Source organism: Pundamilia nyererei, unplaced genomic scaffold, assembly GCF_000239375.1.
Source record: "Pundamilia nyererei isolate P.nyererei 1_Seehausen unplaced genomic scaffold, PunNye1.0 scaffold00016, whole genome shotgun sequence".
Taxonomy (NCBI): Eukaryota; Metazoa; Chordata; class Actinopteri; order Cichliformes; family Cichlidae; genus Pundamilia; species Pundamilia nyererei.
The window spans coordinates 2,876,998-2,902,798 of record NW_005187417.1 but is presented as its reverse complement, the minus strand read 5'-3'; the positions used below and the strand labels follow the sequence as shown (position 1 = coordinate 2,902,798).

The 25,801-nt window shown below is 42.0% G+C and overlaps 1 protein-coding gene across 1 annotated transcript in view; it reads left to right on the top strand.

Annotated features, from left to right (window-relative positions):
- LOC102216090 (amyloid beta A4 precursor protein-binding family A member 1-like) overlaps positions 1-25,789 on the top strand; it is a 26,779-nt gene extending 990 nt beyond the window's left edge. Inside the window, exons 2-13 of the mRNA XM_005725559.2 lie at positions 5,271-7,197; positions 9,305-9,670; positions 10,596-10,635; positions 10,785-10,930; positions 19,200-19,232; positions 19,517-19,603; positions 19,887-20,087; positions 21,266-21,445; positions 22,993-23,205; positions 23,322-23,441; positions 23,582-23,722; positions 25,308-25,789. Coding sequence (XP_005725616.1) covers positions 5,347-7,197; positions 9,305-9,670; positions 10,596-10,635; positions 10,785-10,930; positions 19,200-19,232; positions 19,517-19,603; positions 19,887-20,087; positions 21,266-21,445; positions 22,993-23,205; positions 23,322-23,441; positions 23,582-23,722; positions 25,308-25,379 — 3,450 coding nt within the window. The 5' untranslated portion in view covers positions 5,271-5,346 and the 3' untranslated portion in view covers positions 25,380-25,789. The remainder of the gene's footprint in view (positions 1-5,270; positions 7,198-9,304; positions 9,671-10,595; positions 10,636-10,784; positions 10,931-19,199; positions 19,233-19,516; positions 19,604-19,886; positions 20,088-21,265; positions 21,446-22,992; positions 23,206-23,321; positions 23,442-23,581; positions 23,723-25,307) is intronic.
- Positions 25,790-25,801: the final 12 nt, after the last annotated feature.

The window sequence follows — 25,801 nt, the reverse complement described above, 5'->3', positions numbered from 1 at the left end:
CCATTGCTTTCTTTTTTTAATTTCCTTAAATCATAATGTGAGAAAATATTAAAATTATGTATTAAAACCCTAAACTAGCTTAGGTTACTTCAGTTTACTGTTATGTAAGACAGCTAATCATGAGGAGACGATGGAACTGGGTTATGTTGGGCATTTTTTCTTTGAAATATGCTAATCAAATTTGTTTTTGGTTAGCTGCCTATGAACTAATCATAACTGAACAAAAATAACTAAAGTTGCTTTAAGTGTTACTGCAGTATTGAGTGTGCAGGCTTAAAAACCAATACAAGAAAGCCTGTAATTCCTGTAGTGGCCACTTGAGGCCAAGTGAGTCATCCCCATCGACTCCGATGTTAAAATGTTCAACTTTACACCATTAAAAGCATTTTTTAAAGCCTGGTACGAAAACGGTTTTAGCTTCTATAAATGACGACTCTTCCAGGTGTATTCTGCAGTTAGGGGGTGGCCAGTTTGTTTGAAAGCTTCAGTTTTGATTAATGACATTGTTTGTTAACCTTGTACTAATTAGTAGATATGTATCTGTGCATTGCACCCTTACAGTTTATGAATACTAGCTTGGCCTGATAACCGAACTACCTAGCTAGCTGATAACCAACAAAACACTTTCATGTCTTTGTCTTGTCTTCCTTCCCTCGCTCCCAAAAAAATGGCAGATGCCACCTCCCTGAGCCTGCTTTTGCCAGAGGTTTCTTCCTGTTAAAAGGGAGTTTTTCCCTCCCAATGTCACTTTCCTACAGAGTTACTTTTGCGAGATCTCGCAAACTTGAGATCTCAAAAGATCATCTTCATTTTTTTTTTCCTCCAATGTTCCTTGCGGGGTTCCCAAATGCCTGCTATTATAATATAATATAATATAATATAATATAATATAATATAATATAAATTGATTTTTGCTTTCTTTTTTAGTTTTTTATTACTTAATTAATTACTTATCTTTTCCATTTTGAGTGAATTTATTTTCACTGTGGGACTAATTAGCTGAGGTTAGGTTTGCTTAGCTTAGCTGTTAAAGGACTAAAAATCCATGATCAGACATAAGATCCACATTGAAATGTGAGTATAGTAGAACAACACACAGATATTTCTTTTATGTGACGTTCTCCCTGATGGCGTTAAGCAGGTGCTGACGGTCCACCTCAAGTTTGTAAACGTGGCCAGGATTGTCCAAGTTTGTGCCAATAGTTGGATGTGTGAAATGGGATGCTAGTGTTTGTCACAGTTTCCTGATAGTTCATAGACTAAATGTTTAATCATGTAACATAATGACAGCAGCATTGATACTGAAATCAATTATTTGTTGGTTTAATTCTGCCTTTTAGCCCTGATGCATGCATAGAGTGTTAAATAGATTTAATCATTCAGGGCTTTGCTGGTATGTATAGTGTGTGTGGATGATTGTCAGTGAAAGGTCAGCGAGTTAATGGGTTAGTAAATCCCCCACCCGGCAGCTTTCACTTCAGCCTGACAGATGGAGGCGTGGCGCTCGCCTCTCAGCTTTGCATGCCCTGCCTGACTAACAGCAGTGCTGCCAGGGCCATCTGTGACCCAAGTCACCCCTTTCTCCCTGGACTCAACCAGCCGCTGCTATCCAGTTGTAAATTCCACTCAGAGTGGGACATTAGCCATGCTGGAGGTCCATCCTCGATCTTCCTGCTTCCCCTCCTGACAGTTGTGTTCTGTCCTCATGTTTCATCATCACCATTAACCTTTGCCCTCACCATCCAGCATATTCACATATTCGTTTTTGTGCCTTTAATTTACTTAACACCTTTACAGAGGTGGTGGTGTTATGAGACAGCTGTAATCCTTGTACCACCTTTTCACAGTTTATTATGACTGCTGCAAAGCCACTGACATTCATCAAAAGAGATGCAAATGACATGAAGATGAGAGGGGAAAAATATAAGGATGCTTCAGAGGTTTTCCTGCATGTGAAAAATGTTGGCACCCACCAAAGACCTTGGCCTTTCACCAAAGAAAAATCACCAGGAATATGATTAAAACATATAAATATAATTTTTTCTGTTTATTAAATAGATAAAAAATAACAGGAATATCCACAGACTTTCATTAAGTATGGTCACATACTCTTTGCTTTAAGCATACGCAGACCAATCTTTGTTAAGTAAGTAGCTGAATGCTCCAGATTCTTGGTTTTCTAAAGCTGTATACAGATCAGTTTTTCCCTCAGTAGGTCTTTTGAAACTGCCTTAACTAAAAAAAAATAGCAGTAAGCATCCTCGACGCTGCAAAATCCATTTATACTTTTTTTTTGTTTCTGCCTTGGTTTGTTGTAAGACACATTAAGACGTTTACTGAGGTTTTGCTTTCACACAGGAAGGTTCATCCATTCATGAGGGAAGCAAAACAGTTTTCTGACTGTAGCGTCGTCAGCAGATTTATTAGCAGTGACGTGTTACGTTAGACTGGATAACTGAAATGGGATCAAGAGCTTCCTGTGTCTGTTTGTTAGGAATAAACGAAAAAATTAAGTCAAAGATGTTTGTGGGACACTTAACTAGCGAGCTGTGGGAAAGCTTCCAGAAACACCATGCATAAATAGACTTCCTGGATCCAGATGAAGTTGTGATTCTTTCTTTGACATCAAGATGATGTCTCCCAGTTTTTCTGTGAAGATGCATTGCTAAACGTCCCATTTTTCTAAATGTTACATTCATAAAGAATCCAACCAAAAAGTTCTGGATCGAGATCTAGATCCAGAAAGACTCCTCAAGTTAACGTCCTTAATTGGCTCCGCAAATGCTTCCAAAACTTTTTGAGGCATCATGCTTACAAGTGAACAGAGAAAGCAGTCGTGTCTGCATTTAGGTTTGCAACCCCACATTAACTATTTCCTCCATAAAGACGACCGCCCCTGTAGCCTTAATGACGTGTTTTGGCACCCCAGTTTATCAGTCAAAGCACAATTTGACAGCCGTTAGAATTTCTGGGTTTTTCCGAGCATAGCCGTAGTAAGCTGTACAGGAAGAGATCACCCTCACTAACTTCTTATGTACACCCAGTTATTTTGTTCTAGAAGCAGGTCCAAAATATCACAGAAACCACTCAGTTCAGAAAAAGAGAAACAAGGATTACGCCTAGTAGGTGTCCAAGGTGGAGAAGATGCACACATACATAGCCAGTTCTGCAGAAGCGGGACTAATTTCCACAATATGAAAACCATCGCGGACATGATGTGTATCTGCAGATCATCTCTAGTACTGCAATAGCCCCTCCTGCTTGGCTCCTCAGTACAACCGTGTCTCTGTTTCTCAGATGTTATTTGCTCACATTTTTGAGTAAATATAGTAAAAAAAAAATAGTCATTTGGTTCAGATTACTGTCGTATTCTCCTATTTTAAGTTCTTCCTTGCATTGCTAAAGCCACAAGCCTTTATCCTGAGGTTTTTGTGCTTACGTTCAGAATAAATAAGAAAAAGGCTTTGAGGTGTTTATCTGCGTTCTTTAGCAATGAATGCAAAAAATGGAAGTCTTGGTTCACATATGCACGGCCAGCATTGGAAGCCCTGAAAAAGTCCATAACCCCCGGAGGCCAAGTCAGCAAACAAGCGCGCCGATGGACTCTCTGATTGACCATTAGCTGCAGAGCTGTAAGAAGAAGCTAAAAAAGTTGTAATGTAACTCTAATGTATTTATAGATTCTTGTAATAAGTGAGGGCAGATCAGATACGAACCTTTTAAGATGCATCTGCGCTGGTCTTTATAAACTACACTGCAGTGTAGTTTATAAAGACTGTCCAGAACCAGTTTAATATTCTGAAACATGCTGCGAGGTGACGTTCGGGTGTCCTCTCTCAGCTTATTGACCTCAGAAGCCTGCGATACAAGATAAATGAGTGATTCCCCGGTAGCCTCGTCACATTAAATACATATCAAAAAGGGGCTTCTCCTTCACAGAGGGCATTTATTATTTAGATCACTCCCTTTTCCATTCTTCTCTGTCAGATCTTATCACGTAGCAAGAAAGAAGCCCCTCCTTGTCCCCCTGCCCTGCCTCCTCCTCTCCCTCTTCCTTCTCGTGTTTTCCACCCTGTGCCATCTGCCAGCTGCTGGCGGACGGACGGATGAACGGGGTGCAGATTAAAGTGCTCTGCATCCCAGAGGATTTGGATTTTGTTTTGTTTTTTTTGCTATTAGCAGTATAGTCCCTGCTTAGTGTGATATGCAATATTGCTGTTTTTTAAAGAGATGTTCGTTAGTCAATGGCATATAAACCTTCAAAACAAAAGACCTGGAAAATGTAAAGTAGCAGTCTACAATAATTTTAACTTAATGCTTTTGTAGTAAATGGTAAATGGCCTGCATTTGTATAGCGCTTTACTCAGTCCCTAAGGACCCCAAAGTGCTTTACACTACATTCAGTCATTCACCCATTCACACACTGGTGATAGCAAGCTACATTGTAGCCACAGCCACCCTGGGGCGCACTGACAGAGGCGAGGCTGCCGGACACTGGCGCCACCGGGCCCTCTGACCACCACCAGTAGGCAAACATGGGGTTAGTATCTTGCCCAAGGATATTTGGCAGTAAATAAAGTAAATAAAGACCAGTAATTAAGATATTGATTTGTGATGAAGCGCATCGGCAGCTGGCACAGATCACAGTGGGAAATCAATCTAGATTCACGGCGACTGGCCTCCAGTTACTAGCAGCCTTATGTATTTTGGTACAGACAAGGTGTACCCGTGTCTGAAAAAGAGGTGATTGTTATCAGTGCTTGGCGATCTCGGGAGACGTCATAGCTTTCATCTCAAGCTCATAAATCCTTCTGTAGCTCTTATTCTGGTTTAAACAATCAGACAAATGGGGTGAGTGGGACGTAGGTGTGTAAGTAATAAATAAACAGAGCTGCAGACTTATTTTCACACCTCTGCTGCTGCACCATTGGATAAAGCAAAGTATAGCTTTCAAAAAGAGGTGGACATGACTGAGGACACGGGTCCATCCGACACTGAGAATGAGCCCCAGGCGGCAGAGACCTGCAGTGCAAACTAGGGGTGATCACCAAAGCCACCATTATTTTATTTTAGATGTTAGGCAAACATGTTAATGGCATCTGTGAGTCCTTATATCAACACAATGATTATTATTCTTTCACTTATCCGTTAGCAAAAGTTTTTATTTTAATATAATTTTTACCCCGTTTGTCTCAGGCTTCGAAGCCTTCATGTTTTATCCTTACCCTTTAATAATTTTCCTGCTTATGTCGTGTCTCCATCTCTCCCAGGTTGTGCCCTGAGCTGGCTTTTCTTGGCAGTAAGAGGAGCATGTTCTGAAAATTGGACTCGAATCATACCCCAGCCATGAGCCACAAGTATCAGGGAGAGGCAACGGGGGAAGGCAGCGAGGAACACAAGGAGGTCTCGGGGCCTCCGAGGAGCAGGCAGCCCAATGGGACCACTGGAGACCCTCCTGTACGCCGGTCCTGGAGACCATGTCAGATGCTCAACCAGGATGGGGAACTGAATCCCCTTCATCACCATCACCCTCCTCCTCACCATCACCACCACCATCACCACCACCACCCACCTGGAGGTCGTGGACCGCCTCGGCACCGCCGCCGGCCTCCATCAGGGCAAGGGCAAGGGCAAAGTCAGCCTCTGAGTCCGGTCTCTGCCCCAGCTGCGATTAGTCAGGATGCTGACCCACGTCCTGTCCAGCAACCCCGCGCTGCCGTCACTCGCTACCGCCGTCATGGTGACCCTAACCCCAGACTGAGAAGTCACAGACAGCGGCAGCCATTCAGAGAGGTTCAGGACTCCTCACCAGGTGTGGAAGAGAGAGAAGGTCCACGGCAGGTGCAGGTGCAGGAATCATCCACAGCTGATCCTGTAGTGGACCAATCACAGGACAGGGAATCTTCTCACCAGACTCCCATTGCTGTTGTTACACCCACCCACCTTGCATCTGGTGCTGCACCCCGTGAAGTACAGCTTGACACTCACAATGCTCCTCCTGATGATGCTGAAGAAGATCTCCAGGAGAGTAAAATGGAGTGTGAGCAGGAATCAGATCTTAAAGAGGATCATCGAAAGCAGGAGAAGGTAGGGGATGAGGATGGAGACCACCGCCCAGGAGAAGGTCACTCTGGCTGCGGGCATGATGAGAAAGCTGAGGAGTATGCTGAGAGGGTGGAGGAGGATGAAGAGAGAGTGATGGACAATGTGGAGGAGGATCCTTCAGCTCAGGGAAGTGAAATCACAGATCTCTGCTCTGACACGGAGAGTGCCGCCTCACTCAGTATGGATGGACCTCTCCACAGCCCGCCTCCACTTCACTCACCAACTCCCCCTTCCTCCCCTGATGTTCCAGCTTTCCCCCAGCTGGACCACTTCGGTGAGGACGCCAGTATGAGCCCTCTACCCGATAATGACCTGCCACCAGAAGAAGAGGAGGATGAGGATTGCTCTGAGTCATGCTCGTTGTCCCACTCCACTTCTTGCTCTGAATCTTATCCAAAAACCTATGCAGACTTTTATACAGAGTCCCACCAAAAGTCTTACTCAGAGCCGGTCTATGAGTCATACTCGGAGTCAAAACCCCATCCCAACTCTTTTCCCGAGCCGCTTAAGACCTCCTACCCTGAGCCAAACAGGGAACCTCGCAGGCAGGCCAGTCAGAGGACCGAGGCTAACAGGGGCCACCAAGAGTCTCGCCAAGAGCCCTTTACCCCCCACAGACAGGAGAATGTACAAAAAGGAGCTCTGCCCTCCCCCATCGAGGGCTCCCATCATGTCCCGAGGCAGGCCAGAGACCGGCGCTCACAGCGCTCCCCTCTGGATCGCTCTGTTGGCTGCCGGCTGCACCACTATGATGGTCAGTCTGATGGCGAGGGAGGCAGTGCCGATCAAAGCCCTGTCACTAAAAACCGCAGGCAGCCACCCAGACAGCCAGAAACCCAAGCCAAGACCCCTCCATCTGGGCTGAGCAGCTCAGGCGAGGCCCAGGATGAGCAGAATGCAGAAGGTGCAAAGGGCTCAGGCGACGCCATTAGCCTAGCGATTAAAGACATCAAAGAGGCGATTGAGGGGGTGAAGACGAAGACGATGCGCTCCCCGTACACACCTGACCAACCTGTGGAGCCGATCTGGGTGATGAGACAGGAGGTCAGCCCCACGGAGGATATGTACCCCCTGCAGACTACAGCTGGCCATGTTAGTATCCCATCAGTTACTTTATTAATTTCACAACAGACTGAAAGATGCAGTTTGATTGACTCAGGGGAGTAGATCAGTTTAGCCTTTTTATTTTCATGTTCCTGCTGTTTTGTTTTTCTACAGTGAGCAGGTTTCTCTCGTGATGGCAGCAGATAAATATAGAGGTCATTAAACAGAAACAGAACAGAAAGCTGAAGCTTTTTAGGGATCAGCATTTTAAGTACAGGAAGCCATCCAACCGCACTATCACATGACAGTGCAGAGATATAGAAGACCTGCAGCTTCTTGGTTTTTGCCTCATTTTCTGTGATTTTTCAGGACTTTTTAACATCTCTACCGATTTTTTTTAATTTATTTTCATGCTTCTTCTGTTTCATCTGTAGCATCTAATTTCATGTTTCACACATATTTTATCAGCTCTATACACATTTGATGCATTTTCTTGTCGTTATATGGTAGTCTTCAAATAGACTGTGAGCTACATACTACCAGGTGCACATAAAAAAAGCAATACTTGCAGAAACAATTTTATTTTCTTATTAATTTGATTACTATTCAAATATTTGAGAAACTTGAGCCTCAGTAAATATTATCTCACACTGCTATAGAGCCGCCGGTATCTATCATAGTCACCAGAGTTGAAATCATGAAATATTTTGTCCAAGTCTCTTTGAGTTCTTTACTATTAATCTTATATATACCCCTACCAGAAAGCACATCAAATCCATGATGCACTACTACTCATGTGCCCTCAAATTATTTATGCCAAAATTTAGAATTTAAGTAATGTGATTACATGTAATTTTGTTACATAAATAAATTGTAAAAATGTTATTTAATAGAATCTGGTCAAATGAAATACGATTGATTGGTATTCATTCAGTTATTCCAAGCATTTTTCCCTCAATGATTAATTATTTGAATAAATAAACTTTTAATTTTGTGTATTTCAGTTGCATTTTACTCAAAAAAAAAATTAATCCTTCATGTTCACGTTAGCAAAGAATCGTCTTTTTGAGTGTGCCTCAAAGTGTTAATTATCGCACCTGGTGGTAAGGTGGTATGGCACCGAGTAAAGTATTAATTCATGATTTTGGCGCGACTTAGCTGAGATAGGAGTTTTGTGTAGCCCAGCATGTCAACAGGAGGCAGGGGGCAGAGCAGAATTAGGCTGGTGCTGAACAAAGATGGAGAAACATATAAAGATCATTTTAAAGCAGTGATATTTGAAAATGTATTTTAGAATATTATTATGTATTACTGCTGTTTATTTTCCACAGTGTTAAAGGGGATCTATTGGGCTCAGTTCCACCTCTGTAATTTTGGACTCTGCTAGAGCAGCTTTGCATGATTCACAGTGCAAAATAACCCATATTCATGGTCCAGCCCCTCAGTTCATCTGCTGTCTGTCCAGTCATTATAGACATCTTTCTTCTGATTGGCTGCCCCTGATAAACAGAAAGTTTGAATAGTGCGTGGGTGGGGCTTTGTGCCTGAGATCACTATATAAAGCAGGGATTTCAGACTCCTTTTAAATGACATAATTCATGCTACATACAGCAACACTTTGATGTTAAGTGGGCTGGACCAGTGAAACTACATGATTAATGTGTAAAATTATAGTAGTAGTTCTGGTAGTTTGTTGCCCAGACTGTCCTGTGAGTTTCTGTTAATTCTCAGAAAATGTTACAGTTTAAAAGTTTAAAAATTTTCCAGGCCAATATTGGCCCCTGGGCCTTACTTTTGACACCCCTGATATAAGGGATATCTACTCCCACTAAATAGAACATTTGGTACTTACAGTATATAGGACTTTTAAACTCTTATCTGCTGAGCCACAATCGCACTGCACTCATTTTAACAACAAATTCCATAAATAAATAAAAAAACATAGTAGACTGTCTTTAGGGCTTGACTGATGTCATCAAGTGATTTTTCTGTGGAGCGCTGCACTGATAAAGTTTTTTTTTATCCTTTCCAGTTAGCTTACATTGCTAGCTCTCATTTGATTTTATGGTACACGTATTAATGCTTCATCCTGACCCTTGTATCGAGTTGCAGTTTCACAGGGGTTTTTCCTGTTTCTCTTTTCCCCCTCCCACAGTCTTCTCCTCACTCACCCCCTGAGTCAGCTTCTGAGTCTCCAAGCTGCTACACCTCAGCTCCAGTTCGGGATCCGGTCAGTCCCCTGAGGGTTGATCACTCTTCTAGAGCACCCAATCCCCAAAGTTATCACACTGGACAGTCCCAGCACAACCATCACCACCACCTGCACCAACAAGGCCACCAGTCACAGCAGAGGGATGCCGCTAGGTCACCGCAGACATACACCCAGCCACAGCCGTACCAACACATGCCGCCTAATCAGCATCAACAGTGTCAACATCAGCAGCAGCAGCAGCTCCCCTCTCAACAGCCACAGACTCAAGCTCAGCAACAGTCACCTCCTCAGAAGCCATCTGTGCAGGAGGTGAGAGTTTAACTTACCAAAACGCAGCTTTTTGTTTTACCCAGTATTAAGTTTCTGTAGATAACAACTGACTGATATTTGGAATAAATGTCACATGAGAGTTTTATAAATGTGGGTCATAATAAGGCTAAGAAAGATCTTTGGGTGTTTGAAAACGTGTTACAGCCTGTGCAGGTTTGTGGAAAAGGAGGGATAATATTCTGAGAAAAGGTCATATTAAAGTCATAGAATTATGAGAAAGGAAACTCAGTAATGCAGATAAAATGCAGATTTACAAGAAATAATCTCAGATTTATGGGGGGAAAACTTGCCAATGTATGAGGTATAAAACTAAATGTGTAAAATTGACATAAAGTAAACTTACAGATCTACTAGAAAAATATTGCAAATTTATGAGAATAATTTACAAATGTAGGAGAAAAAAAACATCCCACAAATTTACTTGAAAGAAACTCCAACATCTAAGAGATTTAAAAAGTCACAAATTTACAAGAAATAAAGTAATTAACTAAAAAAACTTACACAGTTGAGAGAGAGAGAAAAAAAAAAAAAAACCCCTCACAAATCAAATAGATTAAAAAGTCACATATTTAAGACATAAACACACAAATTTGCTATAAGAAAGTTTGCAAATTTATGAATAAAAATTTACCAATAAGGAAAAAAAGGTTAAAAAAAAACTTCCACCATATTTATAGAATATTGCTCTTATCTCTTGTTCTTTCCAGTAACATTCCTGCGACCCCTTAAATGAATCTAAAATGCCATCGTAGAAACACAGTAAGACTCTAGGGTGATGATAAATCTTGCAAAGGCCTGCATCTCTTATAAGGTGTTCATCTGAATGTGAATGAGTCGGTGGAGATCTGCAGCATGTGAGGAGAAATAATAAATGTTGTTTTTTTAATTTCCTGCGCCTTCTCAGATTCGCAGATCTCTTCCACAGTTTCCCACGTTTGTAGACGGTGAGTGATAATCATATTTTTATTCTCAGCTGAACCTCTGTCTCATATTTTGTATTTCTCATATATCAGATATTTATTTGAAAGCATGTTAATGTACATATGCAGCATTTATGTGTGTTTTTCTAACAAGTGCATCTTGTTAAATGCAGTCCCGGGACCGTGTGACCCTGAAGACCTTATTGATGGCATCATCTTTGCAGCAACCTACATGGGCTGCACCCACCTGCTGTCAGAGAGGACGCCCACAAAGAGCGCCCGCATGCAGCAGGCCCAAGAGGCCATGAGCAGAGTCCGAGTAAGAGCACGTTTCATTCTGTGTTCACATCACAGTGAAAGGATATGAACAGGAAAAAAAATGTGGCTTTCCCTTTGTAACTATTCTTTATGTAACAGATACCTGTTATTAAGGCCTATCTAGGGTAAAATAAGACTCATAGAGGGGTTTATATTTAAAATAAAACCAGAAATGTCAGGATGTGAGTGAAAAACTCACAGATGGTGCAGTGGGTAACCACATATTTATTTGGTATTGGACTAACAATCACGGAGATCTATTCCAGCTTCATAGAAATTGGACATGACCCTAAGGCAGACCTTCCCAAAGTGTGGGGCCCGTCCCCTAGGGGGGTGCAGAGCCATTTCAGGGGGGGGGCGTGGTATGAAAAGGGGAAAAAAAAAAACCCAACAACATTTGGACACTGCTAGCACGGGGCGCCTCCACAAACGCAAAGCAGGAGATGAAGCATAGCTGAATATGTTTCCAAACCAACTTCCTTCTAAGCCAAAGACTAGAAAATATGGTGAAGCAAATCTTCCCTTTGGCTTCACCTGCACAAGTGCCGAGGTAGGTCTCCCTGCAGAATTGGTTTTCCCTTCGTCGGGAGCAGCGCTGGGCTGTTTAAATCACGGACAAACAGTATCCCACATTCTTGATTTTTAGTTCACAAACACTTGTTGTAATGACTAACTACTCCTGACATATTGGAGATGTTAGCTCTTTATACAGTAAAGTTACAGTGGGATACAAATAATATCAGGCTGATCCTGCCACGATTTGTCTAAATCACAGACAAACAGTATCCCACAGTTGTTTATGTTTTTAAACCCATTTTGCACAGAGAGGCATTTTTTGAAAAATTTCTTGATAGCAATGTTGAATATTATTACACAGGAAAAAACAACTACATGTAAAATAATCACACAGTGACGCCTCTGCCTTTGTAAATGGAGGGACAGTAACTGTGTGTTTATATGTAAGCGTGTAAAACCTGCAGATAGAGACAAAATACTGTTAATCTGACTATCTGTCATTCTGCCATTCAGCCTAATGTAATGTAATGTAATGATACCTTAATCAAGCCATGTAATAACAACATGTGCCAGAACATGCAAAAGTAACATGGCAAGGCTCAGACAGTGAATGGACTGATTCTTATATAATGCTTTTCTACTCTCCTTGATTACTCAAAGTGCTCTATGCAACATGCCACATTCACCCAATCACACATTTCCTCTACACTGAGTGCTTCCTAACTACATTCATACAAATTCACATTCTTGAGATGCAGCCTGGAGGAGCCAGGGCTCAAACCACTAACCTTCCGATTAGTAGGTGACCTGCTCTACCTGCTGAGCTACAGCCACTCACTGGCAAAGATGAGTAAACCCTCACTAGGTTTTGGATAAAGTGTACACTCACAAACCTGCATTTGAAATGTTGGCTACCATAGCAGTATAGTATTGCAACATGGCATTTGGGTCTTCTAACTAAAATAGGAACATAAACAGTGCCATCATTGCCAGACCTGGCCCACATCTGGTTGACATACACTCTGCCATGACACCGGTCAGTCAGAAGTGCCAGCTTGATGCCAGACCTGTTTTCTATGGGCCTGGGCCAGAATAAACCAAACCATAATCGAGCCATATATGGCATGCCATCGCATGGACAGTGCCATCTATGCCAGGCCTGGCCCATATCTAATTTTTGTGTATCTGTAACTGCTGACCTAACGTGCGTATGTGACACGTTCATGGCATCTGCGGATTGATGAGGTTGATTTTGCCAGTTTTAGAGAGTGAGGAGACCAAAAAAAATCAATTTGTGACTGACTGTGAGTAAATTTAAGACTTCATAGGAACTAAATGTTCCCTAGAGGTCATAATTATTTCTTGTTTTACCATGAATACAAGGGGTAGCATTAGGGATGGGTATCGTTTAGGTTTTATCCGATACTGGTGCCAAATCGGTACTTTTGAAACTGTGCCGGTGCTTAAACGGTGCTCGAACCGGTGCTTAAAGAATGGAGAACACAAACTTTGTCCAAAAACCTCTCATGTTCAGCTGTTTTGGGTTTTTTTTGTAAAAAGATAACAATGTTAGCCTTTTCTGCAGCTATGGGGCATATATGGTATCACTCTTGGCTGGAAGCAGTGCTTAAACAATGGAAAAAAAACACAAACTTTGTCCAAAATCCTCTCATGTTCAGCTGTTTCCCACTTTTTCTTTGGTCATTTTAGCCTTTTTGTCCAGGGTGAAGGGAGTATCTGCCATCAAACAAGAGGACAGCCGCATGTAGCTATGATCATGTTTGCTAGTTCAGCTTACATGCATTAATGTAATAACGTGGTTAGCCTACTCAACGTAAATTACACTCGAACAACATGAAGCTACTCACGCAGAGAAGAACGGCTGCTGCTGCCATCATCATCCTCATCATTTCTGCTACACTGGCAGGGCTAGGGGCCAGGACTCTATTCTTCGTGTTTTTGGGGGATGTTGCTCCGGGTCCGATAACTGGCAACCCACCCAACGTGCACAGTGTGAGGTCTCGCAGCAAGCTATCAAATACGGCGCATTTCTCGGCTTTAAAAAAAACCCGCTATGCGTCGCCAGGTGTTTCATCGGATTTGAGGTGTTTCCTCCTTTGACAGTATCACAGTATCACCTTAAAGCACTTGTTGCAGGCTGCTGAGTTTGCATATTTTGCTGTGAAGTACAGCCAGACTTTTGACCGCTTCGCCTTGGACATTTTTAATCTGTAGCTCTGCTCTAACAGAACGTACGTACCTGGCCCCGCCTACTATCCTCGGAAACGTAAAATGATTGGCTAGAAGTGTATCACAGCTCAGGAAAAAAAAGCACCGAAATAAAGCACCGAAATGTGCGCTGCTTTTCGGTCTGGTTACTACCGTTTATGTCAGAACCGGACACCGGTACCCATCCCTAGGTAGCATGGTGGTTAGCACTATTGCCTCACAGCAACAAGGTCCTGAGTTCATTTCCACCATCAGTGTGGAGTTTACATGTTCTCCCTGTGTTTGTATGGGTTCTCTCTCCAACTTCCTCCCACATTCCAAAGACGTGGGGTTAGGTTAACTGGCAAATTGCCCATCGAAATATTTGTATGTCTCTGTATTTTAGCCCAGTGTGTGCCCTGCCTCAGACAGCTGGGATATTCTCCAGCCTCTATGAGATGAGCAGAGCTTTGTAACATGGTGCTTTAGCCTGCTGGAAGCATCCATCAGACGGGAACCCTGTGATGATGAAGGTACTGACATGGTTAGGTAGCCTGTGGCTTTAAACTCATCCTCCGGTATCCTCCACAGTTTTATACCACCGTTGCAGGCCTGGAGCACTGATACAAGGCAGGACAGACCCATGTTTTCATGTTGTTCACATCAAATTTTAATCTGAACATTCAAATATTACTGTAGCTCATCTACTTCAAGGTTCTGCGCTTTCATAAAGGTTATTCTGCTTGGTTGTGACCAGTGTCTATTTGAGTTAAGCATTTGCCTTCATATTGGCTTGAAGCACTTCACCGATTCTCCTCTGATCTCTGACGTCAACAAGGGATTTCCAGCCAGAGAACTGCCACTCACTGGATATTTTCTCTTTTGTGGACCATTCTCTGTAAACCCTGGAGATGGTCGTGTTGAAAAATTATCCACGCCACGTTCAAAGTCACTTAATCCAACTTTCCTCCCCATTCTGATGCTCAGTTTGACCTTTAGCGGTCCGTCTTGTTGCTGCCATGTGATTAGCTTCTTAGACATTTTTGTTAATGGCCAGTGTATCTAATAAAGTGGCCACTGAGTGTTTTTAAGTTATGTGGTGTGTGTTATCTTACTTAACAGACATCTGTGCATTCTCCTGTGTTTATCCGGTGACTGATGAACAAAAATGTGTCTTGAGTAAATTAATCCCCACTTATCACAGTCTGGGTGATATTTCCTTTGAGGTAAGGTCAACATGTCTTTGGGCGCCAAAATGTTTTACATGCTGGAAAAATAGACATCAAGGATTTCAGATATTAAAGCCACAGTGCTCTGATTCAGAGCTGCATTTTCTAATGCGCCTTGACGCATCATTGGAGATGGAACTGAGCTTTGCTGTGTATTTGGGTCTTTAAAGTCAGAAGCCCTCAGTGGGCAACACAGCAAAAAGTCCGTGTGTGTGTGTGTGTGTGTGTGTGTGTGTGTGTGTGTGTGTGTGTGTGTGCAGTGAATCAACCACAGATCACTGCTTCTGATCCAGAGCCGTACAGGCTGGATGTTATATAAACGCTATGAGGCTAGGAGACCTCACTTTATTCTTCAGTCACAGTATATGATGTCAAATGGGGATCACGCAAATGGGGACGTAATAAAAGGATAAGGAATAAGAGGATGTTAATTTAAATGTGACTTTTTGGTGTTACTGTAAACATGAGAAAAAAAACAGATCAGCCCTTTCTTTCTAATGCAGTCAGTTAAATGGAGGTGGTGTCGGGGAGGGAGGGAGTGAGATGGCATTCAAACGTAGAGCTATCTGAGTGTGAGAGATGAGTAGTGAGACGTGAGCTTTGTGAAGAAGTAAGTTGGAGGCAGGAGGAGGAAGACAGGAGCTGAGCCTGCCTCTGCGCTCCTCTCTGGATGGTTGACTGATAGTTTGGGGACGTCGCCTCTGTTAATGTCTGAGAAGCCGAGAGAGGGAGAAGGTCAGAGACTGTGAGCTGATGATGGGGATGTATGAGTCCTTTTATTTGTTAGAATGGGAAAGAAAAAGAGAGACAGGCTTCTGTCTAGTAAGCTGGATGAGCTGACTGTAAGGATGCTAAATCTGATGCTGTGGCTTTTTTAAAACCTGTGCAGCTCTCTGTAAAACTGACTTTGTTTTCAGTCGTGTGTGTGTGTGTGTGTGTGTGTGTGGCTCTTCCACACACATTTTCTATAAAATTGCATTTCATGCAAAGTGAATACAGTAAGCGTTGATTCTACGGTGGCTTTATGCATTTAAGCTGCTCCAGTTACTGAAGAAAATGAACAGATCAGATATGAAAACTGATACTAGATCAACTTAATAGGTTCAGTGTCTGTAGCTGATAACAGTTTTTTTTTTGTGCTGTACATAATAATCTATAATATAATGTCTGATTAAAGAAGTCTTGAAAAATAAAATATCAAATCCATAGAGTGTGTACTAAAAAATGGAAATAACCTCGCTGACATCACCCATGTGGCGTAGAAACTAAATATCTTGTCAACTATATGGTTGAAGTTTTTAACTATACAAAAAGGAGTCTATTAAATTAGGTATTGTTATATTTATTAGTTATCAAAAACAAGAACAGTTTTTGATTTTTTTTTAAAAACACCTTCTTTCAAAGGGAGCCTTTCAAATTGTATGTTCCTGTTGTTGTTGTTGTTATTATTAATTGTATTTATTTGTTTGTTTATTTATTTATTTATTTATTTATTTTAATTATAGTAAAAGTTGAGCATAGAATCCACATGGGGACTGTTTACCAAAAATGAAATAGCTGAAGGATAACTTTACTAGTACATGCCCACACCACAGCAGTTTAGCATCTTTGTGCTGCTGTTGCTGTTCATGATGAAATGAAAATGATCATGAAAATGCTTTCATATGCTTTCATATGCTTTCATATGTTGTTATGGCTGCATAAATGCTAAAAATGAGTAGATTCAGCCTGTTGCTTGGTAGTTGCCAGGCAGCGTGATGGCGCCATCATGTACCGTGCATCATTAAACATCTGTGGATCAAAATTAGAGCCTCTTGTTATGATATCAAAATGAGACGATGCTTTTTTTAAGGTGCCATTACAAACATTACAATTTTAGCCTGTTGGTAGGTGGTTACTAGGCAACACAATGGTGTCATAATATCTGATACTGATAGGAACCTTCAAGAAGCCTAAGATGTACCCATTTGCAGAGTTGGGTTTTGTACAAGGTGCTGGTAGACAAACAAACCGAGATTGCGTGTGATATAGTAGAATAATAGTTATCAGTAAATAGAGTTTTTAATTCTTAAATATTGGTATATTGGTGTGTGTCGTATTTAATGGAGGGCTGGTTTGCAGCAGACAAAAAGAGGTTAAAGCTGCAGCAGCGCTTGTAGTGTGAAGTTTAACTTTATTACTTAATCAGCATTTCATCAGGGTGAGGATGACTCCTGGTTTTGTAATGAAGCTCTTCTTCATGCTGCACGTGTTGCTGGAGCTGTAACATCTTCAGACTTTATGTTCTTGTCTATACTCCTTGAAAGTGAAGTTAAGCTTCTACTCGGCTTCTAGTGACCAAAGCTGAACAAGGATGCTTTATGTGGTGAATGGTAAAAACACTTTTTAAAATGTAGTTAATTCACATGAAACATAAGACTCTAGATTTTATTTTCAGTCATCTTTTTTTTTTTTTTGCTGTAACCACAGCGCTAGTGCCAGTTACCTAACCTCTCATCCATTTGTGTCTAACATTTGAACAGTGCAATCACTTGTAATCTCTAGAAATAAACTGCTGTTGTTTCTGTGTGAGGCTGTCGTCCACATGCATGCTTAGTGTCTCCTAATTTAATGTGGGCAGAGGGATTTGTGGAAAATATCCCATACCAACTGTTGTGACTGTAACTGTGATTGGCAGCACGGTGGCTCGTGCACCAATTCTGGAGCACAAACAAGCCATGATATCAGTCATGATATTCCATTAAAATGATCAGAAATGGCACAAGAATTGACACATGAGCTGCAGTTTTCAGATTCACAAACATTTTTCTACTGTGAAATTTTAGTTTATAGATGCAGCTTTTCATGGCACTCTCCTGTGCAAATATGGTTTCCTATGGCTACAAATAATCAACACAGTGGCAAAATGTGGAGTCCACAAAGTAATGGCTGATGTTAGGGTGGATATGTTTACTTTCACATCTTTTTCAGAGTTAAATAGATGAATGGTCTGTTTGAGTGTTGAGTGAAGTTCTTCAGAGTTCACCATAGCACTGCAACAGCAGCAACTGGAGGTTGTAAATGATTTTATGATTTCTCACTGTGGAGTCATCTCTATGCTCGTCCTGTTAGAACTCAGTGCAGCATTTAACGTTGTTAATGACAATATTTTACTACAGAGAGTAGAACACACATTGGTATTAAAGGAAGTGCACTGCAATTGTTTGACTCATATCTGTCTGATTGGTTTCAATTTGTTTAGGTAAGTGGGAAGTCTTCTTCATATACAACAGTTAATAATGGAGTTCCACAGGGTTATGTGCTGGGCCCAGTACATTTTTACATTATACATGCGTCCCTTTGGTAATATTAAGAGAAAAACATGCATACATTTTCACTGCACCCAGCATTATTAGTCATGAAACCAAATGACACAAATCAGTTAGTTAAACTATAACCATCTCTTAAAAACATAAACACCTGGATGACCTCTAACTTCTAAATTCAGACAAAGCTGAGGTTATTGTACTCGGCCCTAAAAAACATTCCTTTTTGATAAAGGATATTGTTAGGGCTGGATCAGGTGACCCAGAACCTTCCTTTGGTTAGTTTCTTCTATATTGTATTTAATCATTAGCAATCAATGAACTCTGACTCTCTCTCCCACAGTGTGTCTTTTGTACTGAACTCACCCCCAGCTGCTCACGGCAGCAGGGCACCCCTCCCTGAGTCTGGTTCTGCTGGAGGTTTCTTCCTATTAAAACAGTTTTTCCTTCCCACTGAGGCAACTGTTGGTGTAAATTGATGCTATATAATTGAATTGGACGGAAATAAAGGTTACACAAACTGGATAACATATTAGAGCCACATTTATTTTTGTTTAAGCTAAATCAACTGTAGTCTGAGTCCACATAAACACAATGAGCCTTCTGATTTCACAGACTAAATCCTTGATCTCTAAAGGGGATCAGACAGCATTTGGAAACCTCGAGTTGTGATGAGACATCTGCTGCAAACACATGAGGTCGCTCGTCTTTCTTCAGGGTCGTTTGTGTCACACTGATGCAGAGAACACTTTTGATAATGTTTGCTGCAAACGCCTCTGGCATCCCACTGTTGTCAAATGTGATAGACAGTAACACCACTGCCCTCTCTCTCACACACACAAGCACACGCAACATACCCCTTTAAGGTTCTTGTGTCCCTTGATTTGGCATTTGGAATAGAGGCAGTCTACAGTGCATGATCCGGTTAGTTTTTGTGTTTGTCCACCTTTTCCTCAAATCACCGCTGCCTTGATTTGTATTTCTGAATCGCTGTTCTTTCTGATCACTGCAGGCAGCTCAGAAACAGGCGAAGAACAGGAAGAAGGTGAGTTTGTTTTTCATTCTGCTTATCTGCGATTGCAATGCATTATGCAGAATTTGTGGCCAAGGATGACGACAGAGGAGAATGGCCATGCACGCTTCAAGTGTCTCTGTCTTATTCATTTGTTGAGTGCAGATTAGACCAGGCGTGACTGTTTGCTTTTGTCAATCTCATGAGCAGCTGTTAGATTTGGAGGTTCTGGACAATCGTGACGCCCGCTCTACTCTCTTTGCTGCTCTCTATCAACCTGTTGCCTCCTCTGTTCACTTCTTTTCTCGGCTATGCAGAGCCCCGACGACGAGGCTCCATCCACTGCTGAGGTTGATCTATTCATGTCCACACAAAGGATCAAGGTCCTCAATGCTGACACTCAGGTATAAACATAACATATATTATTTTGTTTTATATCAACACCACAAAATTACAAATTTCCCTTGCAACACTTTCCATACTTCTATTAAAACCTTTAGTATATTAGCAGCTACCACATCATATTCATCATTTAAAGCTCACGTTATCTGTGGTGTACCGCAAGGTTCAATTTTAGGTCCTTTGTTTTTTATTTATTTGGTTAAACTAGATTTGATTTATTATTCATTTTATTTTTATTATGCAGGGCCTGTATTTACAAGTGACTCATGTATTTGTCGTTACCAGGAGTGTTTAATGGACCTGCCCCTGAGGACAATCTCCTACATAGCTGACATTGGTAACATGGTGGTCCTGATGGCCCGAGGGAAGATGGTCCGGTCCCGCAGCGCACAGGAAAACCTGGACAGCACAGCAGAGCAAACCACCATAACCCAAGATGACAGAAGACTGTACAGAATGATCTGCCACGTCTTCGAGTCTGAGGATGTGAGTTACTAGTGGTTTTTGTCAATGATTAAAAACAGTGGTCCTCAAAATCTGGTTTTATTCAACTTGATCACCTTTTTATTTTTAGGGTGTAGGGTCTTTTTCGCTTTTGATGTAGGGCAGGCCATAAAAGTTATCTAAGTAATCTACTGCAGGATATCTGCCTCTTAAGTCTGAAAACATGTTAGATTAAATTTCCCCTAAAACAGCTGTAAAGAGTGTTAAATAGCTGTAAAAGTCTTTGAAATGTAATTGTAATTTAGTATATCAATGGGTCATCGCATTTTGCCTTAAATTTGGTCTGTTTCTGCATTGTCTTCTTGCTGTACAATGGTATTTGTCTCTCCATTAGGAGCTCCAATATGAACTTTTATTGAGAACAATTTAATTCTCATCTTATGTGTTTCTGGTGCTTTTGTGTTAAGTTAGCCTAACCATAGCTCTGCAGCTAACCATCATGTAGCAGATCACTATATGTCAACTAACCCTCCAAGTGTTGCTCTTCAATTTACCTTCAGAGTTTTTCGCTTTCTTTTTTAAGAAATCAACTTTAGCCAAAATATGGTATTATAACCCTTAGACATCTACTAGCTAGGTAACCTACTGCTAACTCATAAATCCTTCAGGCTTGGACACCTTGAAGAACTTCCATACTGATTATTTCTTCAGAATTTCATAAACTCTCAGTGGCACATCAAATCTGGCTTGCCTTTTATGAGCTGAAGGAGCATTTAAGGGAAACCCAGGGTTCAACACCAAAGCACTGATCTTCTGATTGGTAGAAAGCCCACTTTACCTCCTGAGCCACAGCTATACTCAGAAATAGAAAGAAACAGAAACAGAAATCTGATTGGATAAATAACACTAAAATAGCTCTAAAGGGGAGAGTTATTTATAGTTTGCAGTTTAAATCTGCTTCCATTGTTTCTAAAAGCACAACTGATGTCAGCCTTAACCTGAGAAGAAAGAAAATATTTGTAATTCATAAAGGACCGATCCAATATTAATTATGGACAAAATTAAAAACTAAAAAGTGGGAGAGCTTAAAAATTCCATACGTTCTTTTAGGATTTGGTCTTAGAATAAAAATTTTTATTTTTAGGGTGGGGAATGTCTTTAAAGGTACAGCTGTAGTGTAGCTTGTTTCTTATTATCCGTGATTGATCTCTTTCTCTCAGGCTCAGCTCATCGCTCAGTCCATCGGTCAGTCCTTCAGCGTCGCCTACCAGGAGTTCCTCAGGGCCAACGGCATCGACCCCGAGGACCTGAGCCAGAGGGAGTACAGTGACCTGCTCAACACTCAGGACATGTACAACGACGACCTCATCCACTTCTCCAAGTCGGAGAACTGCAGAGACGTAAGTCAGCCAGCAGGTGGCGGCACAGTCGGGAGGTTTTAATCATCATCGACAGGGACACGATTGCATTCGCAAGATAAAAATATTCCACTCTGCATATGGATGAATCTTTCAGATAAAAATAGCAACACATCTCTTTAATTCAGGTCAGGCTATTAATGTTTTTCCTGCTCATTGTGTTGTTAGTTTGCCTCGCAGTGCTGTTACATGAGCATCTGGTTTAGGAGTCACAGCTGCATGACAGTTGTACTGAGAGATGACATTTTAATAAAAAGAGCAAACTCCTAACCTCAGTATAAAGGTGAATTTGTGATGCTCGACCTGTTCTGACCTCGGAGCCTCCTCCCCGCTCTCGCTGCCTGCTGTCATCTCACATTTTTCAGAGTTGTGTGGTTGGCGGCGAGAAGCCCGAACTGGGAGGACTGTGGTAGATTTGGATTGGTGAAGGTGACTGTTGATATGTGTCCAAAGTGTCTCTGTAAAGTTCTTTTTCTTTGGTGCGATTCACATCTTAGTTTGATATGAAGTCCACAATAAAGACAGAGGGGACGCTTTTAATCAAAACCTGCAGGAAGTTTTATTTGACTGTATCCGCCCTCCATGCACATATGTGGAAAGGATAACGGTTGAGAGCAACTGCAAATTTCCCAGCATCAGTGAAAACAGACGTATCTGTTTATGGTGTTGTTGTGAAGCACTTTGGTATACCCTTGGTTTTAAATGTGCTATACAAATAAACTTGTATTGTATTGCATCATTAGTTAAGTCAGAAACAGCATGAGGAGTACGAAATGGATGACATGAATTGAAGGTGGGCTGCAAAGTGGCTTGCAGAAGCAGCAGATTAAATGTTACATCCTGTTTGAGATTATCCAATCCAGTGTTCAGGTGGATGTTAGCTGAGCTCACAGACTGAAGCCAGTGCTGAAGTGCCATAAACCTGCATTCATATCTAGTGGCCAGCAGGGGGCGGCCAGTTATAGGGAGGTCTATGGGATAAGTCTTAAGTCTTTCTTTAAGCACTTTCTTGAGAATTTTGTGGTCTCAGTTGCACATTCAGGTCTTACTGAACACAACGGGATGTTAATTTTGTAATTTATGGCACACACTAGGGTAAAAATTAGGATCAAGCACGGTATGTTTTACTGTGTGATTGAGAAATTGGTGTGCTCCTTCACTTTTCAGACACACCTCACATTTGGATTTAAAGCACTAAGACGTCCATCTTGAGGCTTCATTAACACATACAGCTATGCATATATACGTTCTATATCTGAGTTTGATGCCACAGCTGCTAAATTGCCTAAAAACACTGTAGTCATTCATTATCCAAGTCATCTGGCTGTTTGTTTGGCACGATGTCAGACTAACAAAGATCCGCTACCTTATGTGGCTGAGAGCTCTCGGAAGCCTGAGCCCCTCCTCACAGAGTTATAGCAGATATCCGACAAGATTTGTTCTACTAGAATCCCCAAAATGCAACTTTGAAGCTGTAAATGAACATTATTTGGTATCTTTAAAGAAACTAAGGTCATATTCACGTTCAGGTTTACATCGAGAAGCAAAAAGGCGAGATCCTCGGCGTGGTGATCGTGGAGTCTGGCTGGGGGTCAATCCTCCCCACAGTGATCATCGCTAGCATGATGCACGCCGGCCCAGCGGAGAAGTCTGGCCGACTCAACATCGGAGATCAGATCATGACCATAAATGGTACAAGCTTGGTGGGTTTACCTCTCAGCACCTGCCAGAGCATCATCAAGGTACGCTGCTGCTCTCTCTTTTCCACCTTTCATCTTATTTGAAACCCCTTACAAGCAGAAGAGGTTCTTAAATGTTTGCTGGATCTGTCTCATATGTCTGCTTGCTGTTTCCCCAGGGTCTCAAGTCTCAGTCCAGGATCAAGATGAACATTGTCAGGTGCCCTCCTGTCACCATGGTGCTTATTCGCAGGCCGGATCTCCGATACCAGCTGGGCTTCAGCGTCCAGAATGGCATAGTGAGTATCTGAAGCTACTGAAACTCACTCGCAGCTGCAGGGAACAAATTCAATGAATTGTCCTTCTTGTCAAATTCTTAGATTTGGTATCGGCTGTGTCCCCACTAAGCCAAATCCCTCTGTGTTTCCTTCCTGTGCAGATCTGCAGTCTGATGAGAGGCGGTATCGCTGAGAGAGGTGGCGTCCGCGTCGGTCACCGCATCATCGAGATCAACAGCCAGAGCGTCGTGGCGACTCCTCACGAGAAGATTGTTCAGATCCTGTCCAATGCCATGGGAGAGGTAAATACTCAAAATGGCCACATATGTTCTTTTATTTACCTCAGCAGCAAAAAACATGTTTGAGACGTATCCTAAAATATCTTTAACATGTAAATTCCCGTTTTATAGGCCTTCTTGATTTATTATTGAAACTGTCTCAAAATCAGCCTCAGTTCCATCAGGAAAACAGCTGCAGCTGAAAGACTTGCTTCAGTGAATGCCTTCCCTCCTGCATCAATATTTCACATTAAAAGCCTTTTTACGGCTTTAAAGCTGTAATCCCAGGGTTCTTTGTGCAGCACAGCACCATTTCACTTTAAAGGAGACGCTTTATTGTCATTTTCAGCTCCATATTTAAAGTCTTGCCTTTACTAGGGCAGCTTTGCATGACTTACAGTTGAAAATAATCTTTCCATTATATTGTATGGGTGGGTCACGCCATGAAAAATCAATCAGTCCATTCCACCTGGTCCTATTGGCATAAACCAATTTATCTAGCACAATAACTACGTTTTGCCTCCTCACTATGAATATGAGATCATTCCAGATTTCCTCACCCTGTCCCTAACACTGAGCCCATCCTACGGGTGAGACTTATTGCAGCCCCATGAATTCTCAACCTTACTCTTTCAGTCATTACCCAGATCTTCACAGGTGGCTATAACTGAGGGTCAAAACTTGGATGGACAGCTCAGCTCTCGGTTCAGCACAACAGTCCAGTGCAGTAGGTGCACAACCAAGGCTCTGCCTTCCCATCACTCATGTATAAGACATAAGTGGTGTATTCATGAGCTTTAAGTGTTTGGCGGCCAGGCCTAGAGGAGGTGGTCCCAGATTCCACTTCCACGAGTGGTTATGCAGTGCCAAGACTTAAGTTTCATTAGGACTTCCTTAGTCTAGCCCCTCCCCAGGGACCAGTTTACCGTAGGAGACCCTCTCAGACGCCAAGACCAGAAGTACACTTAAACCCCTACACCACAATTGGGTAGTTATTCAACAGGGTAGCCTTCTGTAATAAAATATTTTTCAAATGAGCGATCATGGCTCAAGAGTTGGCAGTTCATCTTGTAATCAGAAGGTTGCCGGTTCGAGCCCCGGCTCCAACAGTCTCGGTCGTTGTGTCCTTGGACAAGACACTTCACCTGTTACCTCCTGGTGGTGGTCAGAGGGCCCGGTAGCGCCAGTGTCCGGCACTCTCGCCTCTGTCAGTGCGCCCCAGGGCAGCTGTAGCTACAATGTAGCTTGCCATCACCAATGTGTGGATGACTGAGTGTAGTGTAAACCGCTTTGGGGTCCTTAGGGACCAAGTAAAAGCGCTATACAAATACAGGCCATTTACCATTTATTGCCTTCCAGTGGAGAAAATTCACACTGATTAATCAACTCTGGGCCCTGAAGAAGGTAAACGTTTGCATTCACTGAAACAAAGTACATCCCTGGTTGATACTGGCCTAAACTGTGTCACAGTTTAACACAAACAAATGATGTGACAACATCTTTAAAAAAGAAGCTATTGTAATTTTCTACAAAAAGTTATTCTTGCATGGAAAAGGTTCATTTAAGGAGAGTTTAGTTTGCTCATTGCACTTTTTCCTTTCTGCTCCAGATCCACATGAAGACGATGCCTGCAGCCATGTACCGTCTGCTGACAGCACAGGAACAACCTGTCTACATCTGAACACACACGTCTCGCTTGACACATCACTCCCGCCTGTCTCCGTTTTAAATCCCTTTTATCCCTCCTCTCCCTTCCCTGTTTGATATCACTTGACTTGCCTTAATCTGTACAGTTGACTGTCATGTAAACATGTACATCTCCAGTGTGACAGCAGAAGGCAGATTATCTCACTAGGCCGAGTGTTAATGTGACGTTTTATGTTTGACCAAAGAGAAATTTGGGATTTTCTTGTGTATATTTAGGTGGAGAACAGAGCCAATATTAGCTTTGGTTTGAATAGCTGTATAATCTCTGAATGTACTCTAATCATGTTGGACCTATAAAATGTCAGGGTGACACAAAAAGAGTTTAAAGCTGAAGTTGTAAAGGTTGCATGTATAATTCTGCAGAATAAACTAAAGGAAAAGGCAGCAGTCTGTGAC